A 19,897-nucleotide genomic window follows, 5' to 3' on the forward strand; every position below is an offset into this window, starting at 1 on the left:
CAATTTTATTATCGAAGCATTTCTTACCTTGTAGCTAACGCTAAACCCATAGCCCATTCCACCTATCAACTTCTACCCTGACAATAACAGCTTCTAGATTCTGCTCTTTTGTTTTCAATGGAGTGAAGAGCAATGATCCCATTTTTGTCCCTGAATAACAGATCCAAAGAGGATACCATAAGACACCCACAAGAAAACCCACAATGAGCCAAAATGATTGACTGTATTGTTTTTCAAAACTAGACAGTATCTAAATGTCTTTCTTACCTCTCTTGTGACTTCTGCCAAAGTGTTTTTACCCAAGAAGGAAGCAAAATAGGTTTGTTTAGGTTTGCAGCAACGAAATACTTTTTGCTGCCAACTTCTCCAGCAATAAGATGAGTTACTGATATATTAAGGTCTCTGTATACACGTCCACCCATCATTTGCACACACTTATGAACTTCTTCCTATAGCTCCCAAAGAAAATACATTATTAATAATAATGTAAGCAATCTTTCTTCTATTTTTATACACTATCCCATAAATATCTTTTGTTGTTGTTATCCTGAATGCACAAAGGTTTCTCACCATTATAAAGTTAAATAATTAACCAAATTACTTTTTCCAAGTAAGATAAATATGAAATATAAATAAATTTTAAAATAATTACCCTTACAAATTATTCTCCCATGTTTCTCTTTCAATGCCATGACGTTATTAAACTATGTTGCCTCTATACACGAGTATTTTTTAAATATGTAAATTACATGTATAACACAAAACTATATATTATATATCTGTTAGACTCCTTTTTTAATATATTAACTGTCTATGGTGGAAAAACCTAAGTGATTCAAACACAAACTCATTGACTATATAGAGAAAAAGTGAGTTTCCTTTTAGATCAAAACAAAAACTTAAATTAGCCAGTTTTCAATAAAACAGATTCCACTATATTCAATTTATTAAAAAATAAAAAAGATACACACTGTTGTATACTGACTTTGTATACTGTATATTTGTAAAGTATATTCTACACAGTGAAAAATTAAGTGTGGAAATACAGATATAATAATCACGATATTCTTCAACACTTCAACACCCAACACCTACCCTTTTGACTTTTTCCAGGCTTGTACAAGATACAGTTATATCAGACATAACCATATTATAAACTGGATGTTCAGCTCTTGGGACACATCGCTGGTGTTGCATGCAAAATATAACTACTTGAGGACCAACAATTCTGCAGCCAAGCTATAAAAAAAGAAAAAGTTCAGTAAGTAAGAAAAGACCTCCAGTCTTATTACATTTTGTAATATTTATCAATTCTTTATAGAAGTTGATGACAACTGTAGAAAAATCACCAAATTGTTACAAGGAAAAAATAGTTGCACTAACACATTAGACACAAAAACACAAACAAATCAAAACAATGCAGGCTATCAAAATAAGCTCTAAGAGCTACACTCACTCAAAATTACCATCAAAATTTTAATCTTTGAAACAATCTTAATGGGGCATGAGTAGTGCTCTTATGCTAAAATAATTAGGAAATGCCCACATATATTTTTCAAATGAAGCACCCAGCCAATGAAATAGACTGAAAATGTAAGCCTAAATAACTCCTCTCTAAAGTACCTCTTATGTCACATAAAAAAACATATAATCTTAGGCAGTTTCTACATTTGTGTTTTAAATACTTTGCAACTCAGTCTTTCCAAGGAAGAGCCACAAAGACTTCGCCTATGATATTGCAGGTTACTCAAAAAATCACCTTTCATTTTCATTGATAACTGAGTTAAGAAAAGCGAAGTCTTGCTCAACACCAGCACATTCAACATTCAAGCCAGACTGAAAACCCTACAGTTGTCAAAGTCACCATGGCATGACTGACTTAAATATCTACAAGGTAAATGATTATTGCTATCTTCTTGGTCAGCCATAAGAAAACTGAGTTTTGATGCTATCGATTCTATCTGACAAGCAGTAGTATTTCCAAAAGGAAAGTAAGACCAACAATGCTTTTGGCAAAAGTGGGCACACCTTCCATAAATTGTACAGATACTTCATCTACCTACTCTTCTATGTTTCCTTCTTCGAACAAGAATCAATTCTTTGTAATCTGGATGGAATTATAGCCAGCTTACTTTCATTTCAGTGCTTCTCTTGTCCAGACACCAAAAAAAGTAATGAGTCAGTAGACTCTAGAATCAACAAAAAAGAAATAGAATGGCTCGCTGGTATATATACAATACTCATCTCTAAATGCTTCCTTTTAGCATCTAATTTTTCAGACCCTACACAAGGCACAGGCATTAAAATTCTGTGTCCAAGAGCACGTAGGAAAGACAGGAAGTAACCAAACACTATGCTGAGGTCTTTTCCTACTTTTCATTATTTCTCCCTGAAATATCTCACTATCTTTCTGAATTTAAGTACAGAACTCCATCACTAAAATGCTTTGTTACTATGGGGTTCACTTATACTAAGTTAAATCCCCTGAAATATAAAAATTACATAAAACAAAAGTCTGTTGTAACATAATTAGCTTTTAAAAATATTCTGGTCTCCCAAAACCAAAGGATTCCTCTGTATTCATAATTTGCATACTTCGTAATCAGTAAAGAACTTATGTCCACTGAAGCAACAACAAACCAAAAAACAGACTACTGAAGGAATGTACTAAAAGTTAGCAAACCTTTTTGAGGTGATCAAAGACAGCACCCCTAAAAGGGTCACAGATATAAAGTGATCTATCATTCTCCTTTATCTTCAATGCTTCTTCTTCTGTAATAATCTGAAGATATTCTTCTGATTGGAACTCTTTTATTGACTGAAAGAAAAAAATGAAGTAAGATTACACTTAAAATTAGTCACTTGTATTTAAGTCCTATGAAGTCTATCTTCAATATCTATCTCAAATCCAGCCTTTTTTCTATTGGTAATACCATCACCTCTCACTTAGACCTTCTCTCTCCTCTGCCCTAAATCTGTTCTCCACACCTAACAATCTTTTTAACAAAATAAATCAGGTCATGCCACTCTCTGCTCAAAACCTCCAATGGTTTCCCAGCACACTCAGAATAAAATCCACATTTCTTATGATGGCCTATAAGACCAGAGAGTCTGGCCCCTCTGCCTGTTTCCCCACCTTTACCTTTTACTTCGCGACCCTCTTGCTTATCTCTAGCTACTCCTACTTTCTTGTTAGGACTGGAACAAGCAAAGCATGACCTCATTTAGAGGCTTTGCTCTTGTTCCCACTGCCTGGAATACTCTTCTCCCAGGTCCTCACCTGACTTGATTTGTCATTTCAATCATACCTGTTTAAATGTCACCTCCTCAGAGATACCTTTTCTGATCATACTTTCTAAAATACCCTTTCCCTATTCCTCCAGTCTATGTCATGAAGGAAAATAATACGGGTATTATGTACATATATATAGATTTGTCTTAATCCCTTACAAGAAAGTTTCATGATCTTGTTTGCCACCACATCCTGGCACCCAGTAAGCACTCAAATATTTTCTGAACAAAATATAAAGTCCTTATGTTAGACACTTAGAATGATCCTTTTAAAACAATTAAATCAGATTACATTACTCTTCTGATTCAAACCCCACAGTGACTCTCTACCTCACTGAAACTAAAAGCCAAAGTCCTTAGGATGGCCGACAAGGCCCGACATGACCACGTCACTCTTACGCTCTGCAGCATCCCTTAATCTTCCTCCATCCCTTGCTCCCTACACTACGGTCACACTAATGTTCGACAGACACTCTAAGCACTTTCCCAGGGGCCTCTGTCTGTTTGCTGAAATCTTCCTCAGATATCCAAAGAGCTAACTATGTCACCTCCTACAAGTATACTCAAATATCCATAAAACCTACCCTGATCACACGCTATTTAAAATTATAACCTTTCCTTCTCTTCCTCCCCAACAAACATCCTCCAAACCCCTTAACCTGTTTTTGTTCTTTTCTGTTCCCAAAGCACTTAGTACACTGTAGTACTGTATAGTTTACACATTTATCATGTCTGATTGTCTATTTCCTCCTGCTAGAATAGAATGTAAACTCTGAGAAAGGAGGGATCTTTGCCTGCTCTGATCATTGATGTATCCCAAGTACTACAACGGTGCTTATCAGACCATGGACACTCAGTAATTTTTTGCTGAATGAGTGAACTTTAAAGAAAAACCTGCTACAACAGAGCATCTTAAACTTTCATGTACACAGGCATCACTCTGAGGATCTTGTTAAAAATGCAGATTCTGATTGGTAAGCATGAGTTGGGGCCCAAGGCTCTGCATTTATAACAAACTCTCAAGCCATGCTGCTGCTGCTGGGATCTGTATGCAGCAAGTCTCCACCTTACCCCTACGTCCTCCCGTATTACACTGTACATATCAAACATACTTTTAACAATTAACCTCCCCAAAATATGAAGTGTAACCAGTACATGGCTGACTCAAAATTTTTCAACACACAAAGGTCTGCTCTGGTTAGTAGACAAAAGAAAGCAACTTAATTTAACTCCCAAGAACAGTAGGTCTGCCACTTTCAATAGAAATGTCATAATAGATTTGATATACTTATATAATGACATATCTATATTAATGTAGAGTAAAACTACATATTATGAAAATAATTATTACCAAGACATAAAAGCCCAATAAACCAAAATCACTAAAATGAAGAAAATGAATTCACAGGATCAATCGAGATGTTAACTGTTCTTACCTCAAGAGCTTTGAGAAAACATTCGGAATTGTCTGAAGACTTTAAAAACTTCACAAAAAACGGTTCTTTGTCATTTTTGGACATTTTTAAACTGTCAAAATAAAGGAACCATTAACAAGAACAAAAACACATTATGTATGAAGTTAAATGCTTAAAGTACCTATTTTTCTGTGCAGACAAGAATGCCTAAGGATAGACATTTTGGCCTTGTCCATGAATTCAGCCATCTCCGTTGTAAGAAACGCTGGAATGTGGGCAGAGTCAAGGAGAAATATGACAACACCAATCCTTGCAAACCAGAGAACGAATACATCTAATACGTCCCTAAACTGAATGCATCTGAGGACCCTTGCTATGGGGGGGAGGGGTTGTCTAACTCCCCCCGGCCAATGAACATTCAATTGCACTTGGCTGAAGGATACACAGAATGAATTTGTCCCTGCGGGTACCCATAGCCCTCGAGGTTTGTTCACCCCTCACTAAACGAACTTTAAATATAAACACGTAAGGCAGGTAGCAAGGTCATGCCCCCTAACAGGCAGGACGCTCTTGCTCCCCAGCTCCTAGCGAAAGGCCTGGCTCCTGGCGCAGGCGCACCCACGTCCTCCTTGGAGTTTAAGTGCCACCCGCCGGTTACAAGGGCAGGAAACGAGGGCCCCGAAGGCCAGAGGAAGCGTCGCGACCCCCAGCTGGGGTGGGAAAGAAGCAAGGTCCTCTGTCCGCGCCTCACTCACCTCGGTGGAGCCTGAGGGTTTGGGGACGGTGAGTGGGGGGCCGCGCGGCTGGCAGGAGAGCGGCGGTGGTCGGGCGCCAGCCCGGCGCACACCCGCCACACCCGCGGCGCCCCCGGACCGAAACACGCAAAACCCGGAAATTGCGAGGCCTGGAACCGACTTTCGCGCCAACCGCGCGGACAAACTCGCCTCTTCTGGCGGAAGTGACGCGGTGCGCAGCTGCGGCAGGAAGGTGGAGTCGTCCAAAGGGGTGGTGGGTGGCAGAGCCGCCCTTCGCTCAGTGGGCTGTGGGCTTTGCCGGTAAGTTTGGGCCCGGTGACCTGGGCTTGGGGCTGTGAAGGGCGGGCCTGGGCAACCCTGGGAGTTGGCCGAGCGCCCACGGCTCAGGGGATGGGGCTGGGGGCCAGGAGTACCTCAGAGGAGGTCCTAACCTTTGGGAAAATAAAATTAGGGAAAAGAGAGTTTTCTCAAGAAATATTTTATACCTGCTGTAGGCCAGGCAGTGTGAGAGAAACCGTTTATTATCATCCAAAACGACCCTGTGAGGCAAGGAGTAGTATCTCCATTTTAGGCACGGAGAAGCTGAGGCTTAGAGAAATTCAATGATGTGTCCAAGGTCAGACGGTAAGTGATGGAATTAGGATGTTAGCCAAGTCTTTGACTTGTGGAGGAAAATGGGGTTCTATGGAAAGGAACCCCACAGGGTGATCTGATCAGAAATTCCGAAGGGGGCAGGTCATGAGGGGTAGTCACGCCTGAGGCATCTAACTTGAGTAAAAGGCTTGTCTTTGCCTTAAGGCAGCCCTGTCCATTGTTTTTGTGCATCTAGGTTAACAACACCTTTGAAATGCCCTCGTATCAGACTTTCTAAAGTGAATCTTAATTATCCTGTAATCCGATCCCGACTTGCCTTGCTTTCCCCCACCTTCGTGTAATCTTCCTTACTTCTTAATCTCAAAGGCATGAAAAAAATTGCGAATTTATTCTCAAAGAATTTATGTCAGTCTGTTGAGATCTTGCTTCCAGGTGTATCTGTTTGACTCAGACAAGTTTTTACAAAAATTCTCTACAGGTTTGGACGTTCTTAATGTCCACAGGCTCCGCGGACTGGGTTCTTTATCCTCTAATGTAGCAAGAGTGTAATTACTGCCTACCACTTTCAGCCAAGAATGCTGAAGGGGAGAAAAATGTCAGGATGACTCGAATTATACACCTAGTGCAAAGGGGTCTTTGCTGAGATCTTCAGTCATCTTCCCCCACTCTTGGGCCCTCAATGAGCATTATCATTTTCTCTCTAACTTCCTGAATGTAGGAGAGATTCTGGGATGGAAACTAATGTTCAAATGGCAAAGATTCAGGGAAGAGGAGGTAAAATGGGACTATAAAATCGTGGCTTATTCATTACCAATCACAGACTGCTTAGATAGTGTTTCTTATTTTATTCTTGACTCTTGAGATGAGAATCTCATGATTTTGGACTGAGTAATGTGACAATTTAATGCCATATACTTCCATTATTTTTCTTTTTCTTCTTAGCACCTAAAGATGGCAATGAGCTGTGTTGAGTCTAAATGTCTGAATATACCCAAAGAAGGTGAGTCAGACACAGTAACACTGGGCTCAAAGGTAAAGGCCCGGCCCATTGTTGTTTTGTTTAAAAATAAACAAAAGTTACTTGTTTAAAAAAAAAAAAGGATGTCATAGTTAATTGTTAAGCAAATCTGTTTTGAAACTGTAGTAATAATTACTATTTAGAGGGTACTTTACATTCCTACTTACACTATTCCTGTTTACTCTTCCCATCAATCCTGTAGTATGTGGGCATCATTGTCCTGAGTTATGTAAATGGAGAAAATGAGGCTCAGGCACTGTGTAACTTGACCAGGGCCACATAGCTGGGAAGTGGTTGCACCTGGGCTTGGGAAGAGGCAGTGTGACTGGAAACCTCTGGCCTTCCTGACCAACCACATTGCTCCTTGTCACATGCTGCCTGCCCATCTCTGCACGAAGGTCAGCATCGGGACAGGAGCCTATTCCTGACATTTCTGGGGCTGGGTGGAGGCCTCTCGATGGAAGGAGAGTCACAGATGTCACTAATGAAGATGAGGAAAAATGAAATCAACCCTTTAGCTTTTAGCCAGCTGTATTTCAACACTGTGTTTCCCTGAAAATAAGACCTAGCTGGACAATCAGCTCTAATGCGTCTTTTGGAGCAAAAATTAATATAAGACCTGGTCTTATTTTACTATATGACCGGGACTTTGTAATATAATATAGTATAATATAATGTAATGTAATATAATACCGGGTCTTGTATTAATTTTTGCTCCAAAAGACACGTTAGAGCTGATTGTCCAGCTGGTCTTATTTTCGGGGAAACAGGGTAGCAGGGGAGTCGACCTCGTCTTTAGAACAGGAGACCAGGGGACAAGATCTCCCATCCGTGTCTCCACACAGGCAGACAGGGTCTGTATCTGTCCCTGAGGGACCTAATCTTGGGCAGTAACTAGAGCAGTGGTTCTCTATCTGATGGACTGCCTGGACCAGCTGCATCAGCGCCACCGAGGATTTGTTGGAAATGAAAATTCTTGGGCCTGACCTCAGGCCTGCAGAGTCTGAAACTCGGGATGGGTCCCAGCATTCTGTGTTTTCAAAAGCCCTCCAGGTGATTGTGATGCACATTAAAGTTTGTTTGAACAAAGATTTTTTAGGAAAGGGTGAAAGAGCTTATATGGGTTGTGGTTATTAAGATGGTGAAAATGGGGAATAGCTGTGATATGCCCTCAGGCAGCTGCCTCAGAAGGTGGAGTTTGGATTAACTTCCCCCTCACCTCCCTGGCTTTCAGGGTCACCTCCCTATTTCTTTGGCACTTTTGTCACCTAGAACCAGACACTCCAGACCCTGCTTAGAGTAAGATTAAAGGGAAATTTATATTTATCTATTTTTAGAATGAAAAAACAGGAAACAAATATGACAAGATAGTTACTTTTAAAATATGGGTGGTGCGAATATGACTATTTCTTGTTATATTTTGCTACATAGATAAGATTTCTCAAAATTTTAAATATAGATTTTTTGAGAGTTTTATATTTTCTAGTACTATAAATGAATAAATATGTAAGGGAATAAATAAAGGTATGATTTTAAAATGAGGTGAGTAAATTATCTTTATTACTGCAGAAATAGGCTTTGCAGTGGCAAAATATTTGTATAAACTCTTGTCTTCAGTAACCTGGAAGGTAAAACATAGACCTACAGAGTCTGCTGAGGTGCAGGGAAGGAGGTAAAATTGAATGTTAGCAGCACTTGCTGGTTGGTACTGGCTGAATTTAGCAGATATTATAAGAAAGAGACAACAAGCTCGTGGAAGAATTGGCTTGTTTGCAAGAAAACATAAAAGAGAATTTATAAATCCAAAAATGTGAGGTTTTGCAAGTTTGGAAAAGCTGAGTGCCTCTAGGTGCTGCAAACAAGAGGTAAACTTAAGAGACGTTTTGAGCAGCAAACGTCCATTACAGCTCATCCATGTGGAAGAGAACTAGTTAAATAGTATGGTCCTCCCACGCAAGCTGGGTAAACACCATCAATTGAGAGAGAGGTATTGTGCCCAGGATCGCAATCAGGCTTGAAAATTAGTTCTAGAGAGAACTGTGAGTATGGCTACTACTGTATTTCCTGAAAATAAGACCTAATTGGAAAATAAGCGCTAGCTTGATTTTTCAGGATGACATCTCCTGAACATAAGCCCTAATGTGTCTTTTGGAGCAAAAATTAATATAAGACCCAGTCTTATTTTGGAAGAAACGCTGTACTGTAGGGAAACAACTCTACCATGTCTTTCTGGCAACTTTGCATAGATCCATATAGGCAGAGGTTGGGATGGCAGTATATCTGAGCCCCTGGCCAAACACCTTGTGATCCTGCTGGAACGTGAGAGGATGGGAAGCCTCTAAGGAACAGCTAGCTAAGAGGGCACCTCTCACTCATCTTCCTGCCTCCCCAGGAGGCTGTGATCACTTTCTCATTGCCTCCCAGATTCTGATGAGGTATGGGGTTCTCTGCCCCGCTCCCCTCAGAATAGAGCTGCAGAATATAAAATCACTTAGCTGCTATGGACATTTGGCTCCTCAGAGATGGGGTTTCCCACAACACACATTGCAGCCCCTTTCCTTTCAGTGTCATCCTTTTTGGTGTAAAACGGAACTGGGGAGCTGGCACCTTTGGCTTATTCTGTTTTGCTCTCTATGGAAGTAATAATCTATATCTAAAAGTGTCTCATGTGTCTTCACCAGTCTAATCAGTCAGGCCTCACCCTTGACCTTATATATGTGAGGTTGAGAACTACCACATGAAACTGAATGGAAGCAAATAGATATGCAGGTTATTCAAGTTTTGAGATAATAGCTTTGTGAAGGAAGCCAGAAACCTGAAGTATTCGGACTTTGATACAATCTTCAAGCTTGCATAGTAGAAAGTGGGTAAAAAGTCCTACAGCCCCAAAGATGCACAAACTCTTCAATACCGTGCAGATGTGTCTAGAGAGAATGATGGAAAGGGAAGACCCTCCCAGAGGGAGGTGCCAGGGACCTTGGAGAGCAATGAGCAAAGGAGCTACTTTCAGAGCGAATCTGAATCTAATCAAGCAGAGGAACCAACCACCTAGTCAGTGCCTGTCCAGCAGGACTTTACAGTTGACACTGACCAGCAACAGCTATGGGTCTTCATTCCCCTTTCTGAAAGTGGGTTATATTGTAGTTATTGTCCCTGCTCCACCATTGTATATCAGGTGTGCTGTTAGGGGATGGGCAGCACCTTGTGTTTTCAGTCCATATGTCACTGGACCGTAAGGTGGATTCTGGTAGAGACCGTGTAGCAGAACTTTAGTATCCCACACATATCCTCTCAACCATACCGCTCTTAAGCACATTGGGAAACTTCTACCTGCCAACCTACCAGCATCCGTGTTTCTTTGCATGAAGGCATTCTCTGACACCAGGAGTCTGCTTTGCTACCTGCACAGTAGGCCAGAGGGTGAGAGGTTATGACCTATGGACAAAACTCTCAAACAATGACTAACAAGAATTGGTGTACAAAACTCTTGTTTGCATGCCCCTTGGATGGCATATTCTGCCCTGGCTTTCAGAGTTTTCTCAGTGGAATTAAGCTCCGGTCTCCACAGTGGTAACTGACTTTTTAGTACCTCACTTAGATTCTTTCTTTTCCCTGTCTCACTTCCCCGTCTCTTATCTGTGTTTCTTTCCTTACTAAATAAAACACTTGAAAAGTCTTGTCTGAAGTCTGTTTTCTGGGAGAACTCAAACTAAGACAGAAGATCCAAGACATGTGCCCCCTTTTCATAGTGTGTGTTGTTGCTGGGAAGAAGTTGCCAAGTTTTCCGGTTGCGAGCAAGTGTTTCCGGTTGCCAGCCTCTTCACATCTAGATGGGGTCATGTGATATAGGTAGACGTGATGCTTATTACTTCCAGGCCTGGTCCATGAAAACCACTTCTACTACCTTCCGCAGTCTTCCATATTCTGGATGTCAACACATAGGGCAGTCTTGGAAGCCACATTTTGAAACTGGCAAAGCCTCTCAGCGTGCATCTCTGAATGACTGACTAGAGTTATGAAAGTGAACTCCCCATCCCTGCCTCTCCAACAAATTATCACCACTGCTGCCAGAGGTGAACTTGTGTTATGTTAAACTATTGAGATTTGGAACTTCATTTTTTATGGCAACTAGTACCAATCTAATCAATTCTGAATTTAGCCAGAGGTTTAAACAAATGTGTTGCCACTTTAAAACTTGTCTTTATTGGGCCGGCCCAGTGGCTCAGGCGGTTGGAGCTCCATGCTCCTAACTCTGGAGGCTGCCAGTTCGATTCCCACATGGGCCAGTGGGCTCTCAACCACAAGGCAGTTAAACTCCTCGACTCCCGCAATGGATGGTGGGCAGTGCCCCCTGCAACTGAGATTGAACATGGCACCTTGAGCTGAGCTGCCGCTGAGCTTCCGGATGGCTCGGTTGGAGCGTGTCCTCTCAAACACAAGGTTGCCAGTTTGACTCCTCGACTCCTGCAGGGGATGGTGGTCTGTGCCCCCTGCAACTAGCAACAGCAACTGGACCTGAGCTGCGCCCTCCACAACTAAGATTGAAAGGACAACCCCTGGAAGTACACACTGTTCCCCCAATAAAGTCCTGTTAAAAAACAACAACAACAAAAAACACCACTTGTCTTTATTTCCACAAAGGTTCTTAGAAAAAGGAAGAGTGAAACTGCTCCAGAGACAAATGCCAGAGACCACATGGTGAAAGCATGGACTGTGGAAGCAGGCTACCTAGGTTGAATGCTGGCTCTGACATATACTAGTTGTCTGACCTTGAGCAAATTACTTAAACTGTTTCACTTTCTTCCTATACCAAATGGAGATGATACCGTGTTTCCCCAAAAATAAGACCTAGCCAGACCATCAGCTCTAATGAGTCTTTTGGAGCAAAAATTAATACAAGACCCGGTCTTATTATAGTAAAATAAGACCGGGTCTTATATTAATTTTTGTTGCAAAAGATGCATTAGAGCTGATGGTCCGGCTAGGTCTTATTTTTGGGGAAACACGGTAGGAGCATCTACTTCATGGTGTTACTGTAAATTAATATTTGAAAAGCACTTAGTTCAGTGCCTGGTACACAGTTAATGATAAATTTACAAATTCCTACTTTTCCAAAGGCAATTCTTGCCATGAAGTCTTTAAATTGTTTCTGACAATGCAATCTTCTAACCTTCTGCTCTGCTATTGTGAGAGGTTGTACCAAAGCAACAGATGGCTTTAGCACTTTGGATGTTCTTCCTTTGCAATATAACTTTGTCCCTGTACACAGGAAGTTGTCAGAGTTTGCTCCATTCTGAGGTCAGAGAGCACGTTGGCCCTTTTGGGTTTGAGCTGTGTTAGCTTTAGGTAGATCATTAACCTTGGGAGGAATGTTCACCTCTTGACCGTTGCTGGTTTTTGTCCACAGACCTGTAGAGAAGATTGCTCAACCCACTTTTGAGACAATCATTTATGTGCATTTTTTTATTTATTTGATATTTTTTGAGCCATATATTAATACCAAATCCTATTTTCCAATCTGGAATTAGCATGCTGAACAAGTGAAATGTGGCCTCTGCCCCCAGAGACCTTATTTCCTCTCAAAAGTATAAATAAATGAAATGAGAGCTAGAGCAGTTAAATATGAGCACAATAACCTATAAAATTCATTCATTAAGAAATAATAGAATCTTAAAAAAATAAAGATAAAAAATTAGTAGTTAACATAGTCCTCACCTGTGCTCTGTCATGACGACATAGCCTGTGCAGGAATTGCACTCTTGTTGAGTGCACCGAGATGTGGATAAAGCACCAGAAAACATTTATTTAAGAGCATTAGAGACTAGAGTTGCAAAATTTCTGGAAAAGGGAGGGTAACCGAGGTGAGATGACATTCTGCAACCACATTTTTCTGGAGGAATTTGCCACTTCTGGGCACAAGACAGGAGGCTTTGCCCGACAAAGGGCCACTGCTAGCAGAACTTATGGCAGTCTCAGGGCTGGAAAAACAAGTGGAGGCAAGATCTCAATGAGAAGGGAGGTGCAGAGAACTACGCCTGACAAATGACTAGTTTTTCCCTTAAGATATTTGGCATAGTTTGAAGCTCCATGAAATGAGAGGCAAAAACAAACATTCTTTACCTGAAAGAGCTCTCAATGATCATACCAGGTGTACTCGTTTCCTGCGGCTGCTGTAACAATTACCACAAACTTAGTGGCTTAAAATAACACAATTTATTATCTCACAGTTCGGTAGGTCAGAAGTCTGAAAGGTCTCACTGGGCAAAATTGAAGGTGTCATCAGGACTGTGCTCATTTCTGAAGGCTTTACAGGAGAATCCATTTTCTTGCCCTTTCCAGCTGTAGAGATGCTCACATTTCTTGGCTAATGGCGCTACTTTCTTCCATCTTCAAATCCAGCAATGGCAGTCTTTCTTACATTGCATCACTCAGACACTAACTCTCCCGCTTCCACATTTAAAAGACCCTTGTGATTGCATTGGCCCACCCAGATAATCCAGGATACAAGTCACCTGATTAGCAACTTTAATTCCATCTGCAATCTTAAACCTCCTTGCCACATAACAGCATTCACAGTTTGTGGGTTTAGGACATGAACATCTTTGGGGGGGAGGCGTGGGCATTATTCTGTGTATCACAGCAGGCTTTCTGTTGGGAGCCATGGAAGCTTATCAAATCTGCAACCTAGCCTTGACATAGCTTAACCGCCCCCCCCCAAGTTGAATCAAAGTGATCAGTCCCCATTCTATCTTTTTAGCAGAATCAAAGGGTGAATGTACTTTGGAAATAATGGTATATCATCTGGCGCCTCTAAAATTTTATACGCCATGTCCAATTACTTGTTCAAGTAAAAATTAAAAGGCATTCCAAGTGAACTATATGTCCAAAAACTAATAGAAAAACACACACTGTAAACAGATCCACAAGAATCCAGATACTGCATTGAGCAGAGAAAGACTCTTTAAAAACTATGATTAATATGGCCAAGAAAATAGAACAAAATGTGATGAAATAGAGGAAAAGATGGTGAAAATAGTGGAAAAGATGGAGAAGTTCATTGGAGAATTGGAATCTATCAAGAAGAAATCAAATGGAAATTCTAAAAATGAAAAAGGCAATAATTCCTTTACAGATGCAAGAAAAAGTGCCCTTGGGCTTTCTGTCTGTCTGATTGTGGCAGCCAAGATTAAATAAGGGAATACAGGAATTACAAAACTGTGAAAAAATAATTTTTGCAACTCAGAAATAACCTTGTAAATAGTTATTCCAAAAAAGAATCTAAAATGTGAATTTACATGAAAAAGGCAATACTTGATGTTAATTTCTCTATAAATGGATTTAACAGTGCAACAGATGCACAGAAGAGAGGATTAGTAAACTGGAAGACAGGCACAGAGAGAAAAATAGAAATACTGAAAAAAAGCATGATACGTGTGTATTTTTAAAAAATTACTATATAATACAATTATAATCCCAGAAATAGAGTCAACAGACAATAGACAAGAGGAATATTTAACCACACAAAGGTTGAGAATTTTCCAAATGGTGAAAAACAGCCCACACATCCACCCATATATTCACCGCTAGGGTAACATCACACTAGGCACACCATGGTCAAACCAAAGAAGATAAAGAATTTAAGGAGAGGGCGGCCAGATGGCTCAGTTGCTTAGAGCGTAAGCTCTGAACAACAGAATTGCCGGTTCAATTCCCATATGGGCCAGTGAGGTTCACCCTCCACAACTACATTGAAGACTACAAGCTGCCACTGAGCTGCTGGAGGGGCAGCTAGATGGCTCAGTTGGTTAGAGAGCGCGAGCTCTTAACAAGGTTGCTGGTTCAATTCCCACGGATGGTGGGCTGTGCTCCCTGCAACTGAAGATTGAAAATGGCAAGTGGACTTGGAGCTGAGCTGCACCCCGCACAACTAGATTGAAGGACAACGACTTGGAGCTGATGGGCTGTGGAGAAACACACTGTTCCTCAATATTCCCCAATAAAATAAAATAAAAATAAATAAATAAAAAGAATTTAAGGAGAATATTTTAAAAGCAGCCAGAGGAAAAAACACATTACTTTCAGAGGAACAACAGTTGACTTCAGTTGACTTCTCAACAAAAATTATGAATAAAAGAAAAATTAAGTGACATTATTAAAGTTGTGGAAAAAAATAGAGTGGAATATTATACTCAGTGGGGGAAAAAATCCTACAAAACTGTTAGTTAAAAACATTTAAATACCTGAGAAAATCCTTTGCCAGAAGATTTGCGCTAAGAGAAAAGACTTCTTTAGACAGAATAAAAATGATCCCAAGAGCAATGAAAAAAGTAAATATGTGGTTAAATATAAATAAATATTAACAAATAGTGTTTTATGACATTCTGAACTATAAATATAATTAAAAGTGTATAACAATAATACAACAGAAACGAGTAAATGAAGTTAAAATATTATACAGTCCCTAGCATTAGCAAGAAGTTGTAGAAGTGATAATATTCCTTACACTGTAAATCTGGGGTATGTGTTGTAATCTATTGGGTACTCAGTAAAAAATTGGAAAAGAATATGTGACTAACAACTGAAAAGAGAGAAAAGGATGGATTAATTAAAACATTGATTAAAAGATGGCAAGAAAAGAGAGGAAAGGGAACAAAGTAGGTTAGGCAAATAGAAAACAAATAATAAAGGGGTCGATACCACCCAAATATACCAGTAATTACATTAAATGTCAACAAACTACAAATGCCAATTAAAAGTGTAAGATTGTTAGATGGGATTTTAAAAATATATACTGCTTATAAAAGACACTTTAAATATAAGGACACAGAAACACTTAACACAAAAGGATTAAAAAATAACTGTGCGTACTTAGTCAAAAGAAAGCTGGTGTAACTATACCAATATACCAATGACTTTAAGGCAAGAAATATTACTAGAGATAAAAAGAAGTATTTTATAATGATCATAATGATGGAAATAACCTACCAGTAAGGTATCACAATCCTAATGGTGAATTACTTAAAACTTTATCACCACTTCTATACAGTAATGTATTGGAAGTTCTAGTCAATGCAATAAACCAAGAAAAAGAAATAAAATTATAAGGATGGGAAAAGAAGAAACAAAACGGATATTATTCACAAAAAACATAAGGATATATGCAGAAAATCCAAAAGAAACAATTATATTTCGTAAGATAATTTACCAAGGTCACTGGATTCAAGGTCAAAATACAAAAACCAATTGTTTTTTCATATACCAGCAACAAACAAATGGAAAATGAATTAAAATCATGAAACCATTTATAATAGCACTCAAATCAGTTGATGTCTGGAAACAAATCTAGTAAGAATGTGCAAGTCCTCTAAATTGAACACTACAAAATATCAAGAGCAGACCTAGTAAAGAAGACCTAAATAATGGAGGAATAGATCATATTCATGAATTGCAAATCTTAGTATTGTCAAGATGTCAAATCTCTTCAAATCGATCTACATTTCTGTATAGTTCCAATCAAGTCTCTGCAGCTGTTTTTTCTGGAAATTGACATGTCAATTCTAAAATTTACATGGAACTGCAAAGTGAAAACAACAAACAAATCCAAATCCATCTTGAAGTACAACAAACTGGAGAACTTACACTATAAGGTATCACAACTTACAAAGCTATAGAAATTGAGACAGGGAGATATCAGTGGAAGGATTGATGTACAAATCAGTAGAACAGAAGAGAGTTCTGAAACACATACATAGTTAACTGATTTTTGACAAAGATTTTACTAAAGTGCAGTGAGGAATTATCTTTCCAATAAATTGTGTTAGGTCAATTGGTCATATATATGGAAGGAAAAATACAGGTTCCTGTGTCACACCATTCACAAACACCAATTCCAAAAAAAATTTAGGCCATATGTCTCAGGTTTGTCTTCTGTGACATTATGTTAGCTCACCAAGTCATTCAGCTTATAACTGTATTTATACACAAATTAGAGAGTTTAGAAAGCATCTGTTAAATTCCAAGAGACCTACTGAGTAAATGTTTGGGGCAAAAAAAAAAAAAAAATGTTAAGAAAATTCCTCCACTTCTTTTAACCCAGTTTATCTTTCACATGAATAGAAAATAAATCTGTCTTTGTCTAAAAAAATATCAATTCCTGCTGGATTATAGATCTAAATGTGAGAGAGAAAACTATCAAGCTTTTGGAAGGAAACACAAGAGAATATTTTCATGAACTTAGGACATGCAAAGATTTCTTAAACAGTTGACAAAAAGTGCTAAACATAAAGGAAAATGTTGAAATTGGACTCAGACATATTTAATGTTTCTGTTTACCAAGAGATACCCTTAACAGGACAAGGCAAGCCACAAAATTGGAAAAGATATTTGAAATACATATGTCCACCAAAGTTCTCATATCTAGATTATATAAAGAACCCCTACAACTCAGTAAAAAATAAGCAATCCAGTAGAAACAATGGGCATATCATAAAAGAAGATATTTAAATTACCAATAAATATGTGAAAAAGCGTTCAACTTTATTAGTCATCAGGGAAATTATTAGAACTGCAGAGATCTTCATAAGCTCCAGAATATCTAGAATTTAAAAGCCAGCCCAAAGCAAGTATTGATGAGGATGTAGGGCAACTCTAACTTCCATATGCTGTTGGGTGTGGGAGAAGAGTGGAAATTATGCAACAAGCTTAGAAACTGGCGGCAGTAATATTATTAACGCCGAGCACCGGCATGCCCTGTGATCCAGCAATTGTACCCTTGTGAATATAACAACAGAAATGCCTACACATGTTCACCAATAGACACGGACAAGAATTTTCACAGCAGTATTACTTCATAATAGCCTTAAATTAGGGGAAAAAAATACCAATTGTCCCTGAACAGTCATTGATATATTCATCATTGGAATACCACACTGCAATGAGAATGGACTACTTACGATACATGAAACAACACACTTCACTCTCACAAATAACTATGTTTAGACAAAGAAGCTAGACAGAAAACAATATATTTACATCAAGTATAAAAACAAGTGAAACTCATGTATGGTGTTAGAGGTCAGAATAAGTATTACTTTTAATTATTGATGACTATAAGAAGGATGAGGGGCCTGTGGGATCCTGGCAATATTCTCTTTCTTTTTCTGAGCACTGGTTAAATGGGTGTGTTCCTGCTTGCCAATCCATCTTCTGGAGCTTATGAAGTTCACTGGTTAAAATAATGTCTCAGGTTAGTTACCAGAACGCAAGTTTCCTGGCCTCAGGGCCTTCTTCATCCAGCCAAGCAGTTCTTACAGGTTTTGAACACAGACTCCTGGGGACGGGGACATTCCACAGGGTAAAACTGTGGACCCTTCCCCCAGGAAAGCATGTGCACACATAATACGCAACGTTTTGTACAACACAATTTTCAGGGATCCTCAGATTCTTCCTCTGAAACTGTCTCTGTTGCCCACTCCTGTTCCCTCTCAGAAGTCACCTTTCTGCCCTCCAATTCCCCCGCCCAAGTGACCCGGTCCCCTCTGATCCTCTGCTGAAGGCTGGGATAAGGTGAAACCCTGAACCCAGACAGGGCTGCTTCTACTCGCCCCTGCAGCCCACAGTCCAGTTCTGAAGTCTGTGAGCTCTGCCTGAGGAAGTCTTCAGAATTTAAAGTTTTAAGAATTGTTTATGGAAGCACAATGAACATACACAAAACTTTGCATATACTAGTATACAGCTTGATGAATTGTCACCAAGTGCACACATCCATATAACCAGCATCCATATCAAGAAACAACATTCACAGAGCTGGGATGGCCCCCTGGTGCCCTCTTTCAAGTCTCTTCCTATCTTCTCCTCAAAGATATCTGTTATCTTGACTTCTAACAACATAGACTAATTCTGCTAATTTTTGAACTTTGTAGAGATAGAATCACACAATACATATGCACAATTTTGTGTCTGGCTTCTTTCACTCAAGGTTATATTTGTAAGATTTGTGTATGTTGTGCATAGTTGCCCTTCATGTGTTCTCAGTGTTGCATATTATTCCATATTGTGTATGTAGCACACTTTATCTTTCCTGTTGACAGTAATTTGAGATCTTACGAATAGTGAGTGTGGCTATAAACATTCTAGTACATGTCTTTTAGTGCATGTAGGTATGCATCTCTTCAGGGTATTTCCCCGGAAGAGTAATTGCCTGGTCATAAAATAAACATATGTTCAATGTTAACCGCCCAACAGTTTTCCAAAGTGGTTCAACCAATTTACACTCCCACCTTAAGAGTCTGAGAGTTTGGTCGCTCCACATTTTTGCTGTTTTGGTGGGAGTGTTGGAGGTTTCACACTGTAATTTTGAGTTTGATGACTGATTAGGCTGAGCATCGTTCTGTATGCTTATTGGCCATTTAGAGGCCCTCTTGTGTAAAGTATTAGTTCAAGTCTTTTGCCCTGAATACATTTTAAATAGATTTTCTATTCAGTTAGTTTGGGGAGCACCAACATAACAATTCAAACCACAGACCTAGACTTATCTAATAAAGCATCCTCAGAATTGGGCCTTAAGAATGTAAGAATATATCATAATTGAATTTAAACAGTCTGTCTTATTATTTTAACCCACCATAACTCTTTGTTCTGCACCCTCTTCGTGTGTGCAAGTAGTGAAATCTTTGCTAAGTAAATGTTCTTTGTTTCAGCCCCAACCAAGTTATGAAAAGTTCTTCCCTCTGGCAGAGACTAACCCTGCCCTCCACTGAGTCCAGAGATAGTCTCAGGGAAGTCAGAAGAGATTGTAAATCACAGAAATCACAAGGTCAAGGACA

At 39.4% G+C, this 19,897-nt stretch overlaps 1 protein-coding gene across 3 annotated transcripts in view; it reads right to left on the bottom strand.

Moving 5' to 3' along the window:
- The window catches only part of TOPBP1 (DNA topoisomerase II binding protein 1), a 49,592-nt gene extending 43,984 nt beyond the window's left edge, over nt 1-5,608 (bottom strand). The window contains exons 1-5 of one of the 3 annotated variants that reach the window (XM_033132406.1): nt 5,462-5,606; nt 4,728-4,818; nt 2,684-2,818; nt 1,096-1,239; nt 268-449 (exon numbers count right to left, since the gene is read on the bottom strand). In XM_033132406.1, the coding sequence (XP_032988297.1) occupies nt 268-449; nt 1,096-1,239; nt 2,684-2,818; nt 4,728-4,811 (545 nt within the window). In that variant the 5' untranslated portion in view covers nt 4,812-4,818; nt 5,462-5,606. Of the gene's footprint in view, nt 1-267; nt 450-1,095; nt 1,240-2,683; nt 2,819-4,727; nt 4,819-4,887; nt 4,936-5,461 lie in introns of those variants that run through there. The other 2 variants (XM_033132407.1, XM_033132408.1) reach the window with 2 other exon arrangements.
- Nucleotides 5,609-19,897: the final 14,289 nt, after the last annotated feature.

This window comes from Rhinolophus ferrumequinum, chromosome 17, assembly GCF_004115265.2.
Source record: "Rhinolophus ferrumequinum isolate MPI-CBG mRhiFer1 chromosome 17, mRhiFer1_v1.p, whole genome shotgun sequence".
Classification (NCBI taxonomy): Eukaryota; Metazoa; Chordata; class Mammalia; order Chiroptera; family Rhinolophidae; genus Rhinolophus; species Rhinolophus ferrumequinum.